Here is a 7,279-nt window from a genome sequence, read left to right on the forward strand (position 1 = left end):
GGAAGACAGCTGTGGTGGAGAAAGCAGTGCCAGTGGGGACCACACTGGACCATACTGCATGGAGCACTCGTTGCTTGGGCAGAAGACCCTCCTCAATGTGTAGGTGGGGGTAATGTGAGGTGGTGCTAGCCTGCATAGGCTATGCAGCAGAGTCCTGCTTTTGTGCCTGAGATGAAACTGATAAATCTCAAGTGACTGCTTTGGTAGCAGCTGAGTTGGCAAAAGGTTTTAAAAAAAAAAAAGAGGAAAAGAAAGAAAAAGCTGTGAACGATTTCGTTGGGCGGAGGGAGGGAGGGAAGTTGGTTTGCTTTAGCATGGTGCTGCTGCATTATTTGTTTAAGCTCAATCAGCTGCTGTTCCCTTATAGCTCTTCCCTAGAACCTGCTTGATTCAATCAGAGCAATTGAAAGAAAGAGGGTGGAGGATCCAGAGAGGGGGAGGAGAGAGACTGGTAAGCCTGTGTGTAATCGATGTTCAGCATTTATTCTAGCGTTTAGTAGGGACAGAGGAGGCACACGACAGCACCAAGGAAGAATAGCAAGTTTCAAATACCCATGAGTGGTTCCCTACTCATGACCAACCTCAAGCAACAATCGGCTTGGTCTGTGCATTGCAGTGGGAGAGGGAGGGAGAGAGGGAGGGAAGGAGGGTGCGCTTAGACCCCTATTTCTGTTGGTTCGGGGAATCTGTATGAAGTAATTGAAATGCAGAGCTGGGAAGCACTGCTGTAGTCTTTTTCTCCCCTTCTTCTGGAGCAGAGGAAAACATGTTTACTGTGGATGATTTTTATTTTATCGGAGAATGAGATTTTGGCTGAGAAATGAAGAAATGGCCCTGGAAGAAATGGTGCAGAGATTAAATGCCGTTTCCCAGGACACTGGTAGGAGGAGCCTCTAGTCTTAAATAATATGTTGTTATGCTTGACACCGTTTGTAGGATTTAGGAAAATGCATATAATGGGAATAGCGTTCTGCTTTTCTATCCGGCAGGGTTAACAGGAAACGAAATGACATGGAGGGGGAAGGGGGTGGATATTCGCTTATGTAGCAGCAGTCATTCAATCTAGAGCATGGTTTCCATATCTAAGAATGGAGAAAATGATCACATATTAATGAGGCAGCTTTCGAAGAAATCTGTTGAATATCGTTTTCACTGAGTTATCCGGACAATTTATACTGTCTGAAATGCGCTTGCTCAGCTTACTGCCGAGATCCTTCTCTGCAGTAGTTTTAGCACTGTGTGAAGCATTTGTGAATTGAAAATCAGAGGATTTTAGTGGCTTGGTGAGCAAAAAACATCTACACATCCATTCTTCTGGGTACCTGTCTTTTTTTTGGGAGAAAAACAGGATTAGCTCCCCGAGGTTTTGATTCTCCTTCAGGTGTGCATAAAGCCTAAAATAGATGCTAAGGAAAGATATGAACTCATGGCAGTTACTCATGATCAGACTTGAATTTTGTGTGTTAATTAAAAGATAACTTAGGGTAATAAGTAATGTTTGAAAAGAAGTTCCCATTGATATAATTTTTACTGAGAAAGAGTCCAGCAACTTCTATGGGGTCGTTCCTATATATTTGAAGTGTCTTCACTATTTCCTTTTTGGCATAGTGAATCTGTGCTGACTTTGAAACAAAGAGGAAATAGTCCTTAATGTTGAAGATCGATTCATTCTGTACCATCCATCTTAAGAACTGGTTTAGAAATTCAGAATTCAGAAATCTCATTTCTAGCACAATGAATGAATGAATGAATGAATACTGACTTTCAGAGTCAGTTGTAATGATTGTCTATTTAATGAGTAATTGAACTTAAAGGGTGTTTCTGAACAAAGCAATTAATCAGTGTAGTATTTGTGGGGTTGAAAGGGTGTGGTCTAATTAAACCATTTCCTTAGACTTTTGCCCCACATACTATTTGAAGCATTTATTTTTGTCAGTTTATATTCCCAGAGCTTTGTTCTCCCGAACTTGCCTATAGGTGAGGAAAAGGTGTAAGATAAAACCAGCTCATTTTTGCTCCCCTTTTCTTTCTAGGATACTTTGGTAGTTTAAAAGAGGAGTTGAGATTTGGTAGGTGCAAATATGTTGCATTAATATCTTGAGGTCAAGGGCAGCAAGCACAAATCCATAGGGAGTGTGGGCATAATTGGATAATGGGGAAGGAGAGAAGGCAAATAAAACTGAATTCACCTGGCTCTTCACACCCTTTGCATTTGACTCAGGCCAGAACTCCTGAATGGGAACTGTTCCAATTAGTGATATCATTCTTTTAGACTTTGAGGGGAGGGATTATTTATTCCTAAGCAATGAAGTGTGTGTTGGATGTGTGTGGGTGTTTCAAATCAATAACAGGTTATCTCAAAAGAACTGTGGGATCCGGCCTCAGACACTTAACACTTACTAGCTGTGTGACCCTGGGCAAGTCACTTAACCCCCATTGCCCCACAAAAAAAAGAACTGTGGGCATCTATCTGCCAGATAGTTGAAGGGCAAGTGTTTGTTACCTTTGGTCTTTTCTGTCTTTAATAGTCTTGCAGGTGTTGCCATGTGGGTTTGGTTTTTTAAAAATCTCGGTTATAGGAATACTTTTATGTATATGCTATCTTTATGTCTGTCCAGTGACAGTGTAGTGCAGTGGAAAGAACAATGGATTTGGATTTGAAAGACCTGGGTCCGGGGCAGCTAGATGGCAAAGTAGATAAAACACCGGCCCTGGATTCAGGAGTACCTGAGTTCAAATCCGGCCTCAGACACTTAACACTTACTAGCTGTGTGACCCTGGGCAAGTCACTTAACCCCAGTTGCCTCACCCCCCCCCAAAATAAATAAAAGACCTGGGTCTACACCTTTCTGTCTCTTACAACCTGTGTGACTGTGGGCAGGTCATTTAACTTCTCTTGATCTCCATTTCCTCATGGGTTGGCATCAATGATTTCTACAGTCTTTTCTAACTGCATAATATCCTATAAGTATCCTATCCAGTGCCCTCCATTAATGGGGGGAAATTCTCCTGAGAAACAAATATAAGAACTGAACTCTATAAATTCTTCCTTAGCTGCTTCCCCATCTACTCGTTCTGCAAATTTCCCCTGTGCCCCACTCAATTTCATTTTATTCTCTCCTTCGGGTATAAGGAAGGCCACCAAGTTTCTTTTCTTTTCAGCAAATGTTTCTAGAGTGCCTTCTATGTGCAAGCAGCTGGTGATGTGATGATAGATAAAACAGGAGCCCCTGCCCTCTTATTGCTACGTTTTATTTTTAGCCTCTGAAAAGGATTAATGTGGTTGTGCCTATAACTTGGTATTGACTTGCTTTCCTTTATGCAAAGGGTTTTTAATCACTTCCTGTTGTGTGGAAGGGGAGTATTTATCACTTTTCTTCTTCAAATGAGGAGAGGGAGTCCCAGAAACCAAAAGAAGCTCCTTAAAAGGGAAATGTTCCCAGATGTCACAGAATGAACTTTTGGCTGAGTCTTGTGACTAACTTTAGAGCTAGATTAATAGCAAGACCAGTGTCTTTTTTTTTTAATTTGGCTAACTGGTAAAGTTATCTAAAACAAAAAGGCCTTAACCCTTGAGGAATCAGTTCTAGATGAAAGCTTGGGTCAAATCCCATTACTTTTAAAAGTGCATGTCATGTCTATTTCAGATACTCACAGGTGTATCTTGTTCAGTATCCTTGCCCTGAACCATCTTTATGGACAGCATTTTTATCTTTGTCTTGGTGTCACTACTGTCCTGTTTTAATTTTGGATTAAAGAAAAAAAATCTCTCGTGTCCAGCACAGCTCATCCTATGCATTTATCTGCATAAACCAGGAAAATAGGCTTCAGCAGGTCACCTTGAGATGCTGTTTCTCATGGTTGCCTGTTCTCTGATGACCTTGGAAATGTGCTTTTTGAGCACTCACCTAAATCCAAGCTTTTAATAACAAGACCTGCAGCTTCTGTCCAATAGCAAAAGCTCTTCTTCCATTTGGAAGGCTTCCATTTTTAGGGCTTCCATCTGGTTTTGTTTTCCCCCATCAGATTTGCAGTGTAAGTCCATGCAAGAGCAGGGAACATCTGTGAGATAAATGTTGCTGATATGGTTGACACATGCATTGGGGGCAATGTGGGATAATAGGAGAAGCATTAAAATGTGCCTGGGAAACCAGGATTGCAATTCTACCTCCGTAGAATGTTTGACCTTGAGCCAGGGCTCCTAACCCCTTTGTCCCCCATTTTTCATTGTCTGTGGGGAATAGTAACAAGTTACAAAGACAGTTAAGATGAATGAGATGTATAAAAATAATTTGTTGGAAAGTGGGTGAGGGGAGCACTTATGACTGCTAAATTGTTTCCCCAATATTTACATAGTTAAGTTATATCTTGTCCCCCCTATCCTCGAATTCCTTTTCATGTTTATTGGCTTTTGAATCCATTTAGTGACTTAGCTGCTCTGAGGCACGTGAAAATGATGGAATGATAGCTTTTAAGGAACTCTTCCTTAATGAGATACTATCTTTAGAGATAACTCTGTGTGGGGAATCCACAGAAAAGTGTAAAACATGATCCCTGTCCTCAAGCAGCCTTAAGCTCCTCATGGAGAGGGGATGTGCACACTTGAAACAATAGTGAGCAAAGGGAATATGGCATAATTCGGATGTTCACATTGAGAAGAGGGATATATTAGTATAGGTGGAATTACTCAGTGCTTTCCTGGTAGTGTTGGGACTTGAGCTCCATCCACCTTTTAGGGTGTGAATCTTTGTATGGGTATTAGAAAAAAAGGGAAGGTGTTCCAATTCACATATTAGGGAAGGTCTGAATACAAGAATTAAATGTGTTTGTATATAAATAAAAGGATAGTCTTCATTAAAATATAAAGTCTATATTGGGAGATGAAGTGAGGGCAGGGAGAGAGGATAAAATTGAATAGAATGGGTGGAGTCAAATGATAGAGACCCTTGAATGCTAAACAGAAGGGTTTGGACTTGATTCCATAGAAAATGGGGAGCCATTCATTTAACAAACATTACACGAGCACCTACCAAGTGTGTAGCACTAGACTAACTAGTATTTGTTCTTTGGGCAAGTGATTTATTATTTTTGGTAATTTGGATATTCTCTGTAAGTCCTCATGGTGAACAAATGAGGATACTTCCCCTCCCCCCAGCAAGTGAGGAAATTTCTTCTGACAATGCAATCAGCACCTTCTCTGCAACTTATAAAGTAAATAGAAACATTCATAGTGTATTCGAAATTAAAATTCCAGTGATCTTTTAAAAAAATTATTTACCATTTGGGATTATCTATGGCTCCATTTCCTTTCACTGCTATAAATAATCAAGAGTAGATAGCTTTTTCATATAAAAAAATGCTCTTAATCACTATTGATTAGAGAAATGAAAATGAAAACAACTCTGAGGTACCCACCTTACACCTATCAGATTGCCTAATGAAAAAAAAAGGAAAATGACAAATATTGGAGAGGATATGGAAAAATTGGGACACTAATATACTATTGGTAGAGTTTTGAACTGATCCAATCTCTCTGGAGAACAATTTGGAACTATGCTGAAAGGGCTATAAAACTGTTCATACCCTTTGCCCCATCAATACCACTATTAGGTCTGCATCCCAAAGAAATCAAAAATAAAGGAAAAATAACTATATATACAAAAATATTTAAAGCAGCTCTTTTTGTGGTGGCAAAGAATTGGAAATCAAAGGGGATGACCATCATTTGGGGAATGGCTGAACAAGTTGTGGTATATGATGGTGATGGAATACTATTGGGTTGTAAGATATGATGAGTAGGATGGTTTTAGAAAAACTTAGGATTGATACACTGATACAAAGTGGTGCTGAGAAGAACTAGGAGAACTTGCACACAGTAACAGCAATATTGTAATATGATCAACTGTGAATGACAGCTATTTTGATCAGTGCAGTGATCAAGGCAATTCCAAAGGACCTGTGATGAAAAATGCTATCCACCTCCAGAAAAAGAACTGATGGAGTTTATGTGCAGATTGTAGCTTAATCGTTTCACTTTTTTTCTTTCTTTCTTTTCTCTCTTTTTTTTTTGCAACATGGCTAATATGGAAATATGTTTTGCACGATTTCACATGTATAACTGATAACACAATTCTTGCCTTCTCAATGAGTGGGGTAGGATTGGGGGAAGGGAGAAAATTCAGAACTTTTTTCTTTTTTTGGGGCAGGGCAATGAGGGTTAAGTGACTTGCCCAAGGTTACACAGCTAGCAAGTGTCAAGTATCTGAGTCCAGATTTGAACTCGGGTCCTCCTGAATCCAGGGCCGGTGCTCTAGCTACTTCGACACCTAGCTGCCCCCATATAAGTCTTTCTAAGCTTCCTTGTAGTCATCATATTCACTGTTTCTTGTGGCACAGTAATATTATGTTACTTTCAGGTACCACAGTTTGTTTAGCAATTCCCCCAGTCACAAGGCACCTACTCTCCATTCAGTTCTTTGCTACTATAAAAAAGTGTTACTATAAATATTGTTGCATATAAAAGTAAAGAGTGATTTCTTCACAGGGTATTAACACACCAAAAGGGTAATTTTTTTAAAAAAACCCACTAGGTTGTAAACTACTTGAGAACAAGGACTAAAGAGAATCTTCCGTATTTTAAATAGTATCAAGCTACAATCTTCTGTATTTGTTATGTAGGTGAATAAAAGGGTACAAAGACATAGTAACAGCAATATTATGTGATGATCAACTATGAATGACTTTCGCTCTTCTCAGCAATACAATGATCCAAGGCAGCTCCAAAAGACTTAGGATGAAAAATACTCTCCACATCCAGAGAAGGAATTGATGGAGTCTGAATGTAGATTGAAGCATACTATTTTCACTTCATTTTATTTTTTTTGTGATTTTTTTCCCTTTTGTTCCATTTCTTCTTTCACAACATGACTAATGTGGAGATATGTTTTACATAATTCTAAGTGTATAACCTATATCAGATTGCTTACCATCTTAGAGGGAAAGGGGAGGGGAGGGAGGAAGAAAAATTTGGAATTCAAAATCTTCCCCAAAAAATTAATGTTGAAAATTGTCTTTACATGTAATTGGAAAAAATAAAATACTGTTAAATTTTTTAAAATAGGGTACAAAGGGATAAAGGTTGGCATGTTGTAGTAGCCCTTCAAAATGCACTGATGAAAATTGCTAAACTTTACTTCTTATACATTCAGTAAACAAAGGACCAGTTTGCTAAACAGTCAACATAGCCAGCAAGCTATGAGTATGTTGTTCTTTCATCATG

The 7,279-nt window shown here is 39.2% G+C and overlaps 1 protein-coding gene across 6 annotated transcripts in view; it reads left to right on the plus strand.

The window, feature by feature from the left end:
- Window positions 1–7,279, plus strand: part of MCF2L (MCF.2 cell line derived transforming sequence like) — a 397,307-nt gene that overhangs the window by 119,953 nt on the left and 270,075 nt on the right. For 3 of the 6 annotated variants that reach the window (XM_043992547.1, XM_043992555.1, XM_043992556.1), the window contains exon 1: window positions 502–880. The exons of 2 other annotated variants lie outside the window; for them this stretch is intronic. In XM_043992547.1, the coding sequence (XP_043848482.1) occupies window positions 802–880 (79 nt within the window). In that variant the 5' untranslated portion in view covers window positions 502–801. Of the gene's footprint in view, window positions 1–373; window positions 452–501; window positions 881–7,279 lie in introns of those variants that run through there. One more of the 6 variants, XM_043992552.1, reaches the window with a different exon arrangement.

The sequence above is a fragment of the Dromiciops gliroides genome, chromosome 3, assembly GCF_019393635.1.
Source record: "Dromiciops gliroides isolate mDroGli1 chromosome 3, mDroGli1.pri, whole genome shotgun sequence".
In the NCBI taxonomy this organism is placed as follows: domain Eukaryota; kingdom Metazoa; phylum Chordata; class Mammalia; order Microbiotheria; family Microbiotheriidae; genus Dromiciops; species Dromiciops gliroides.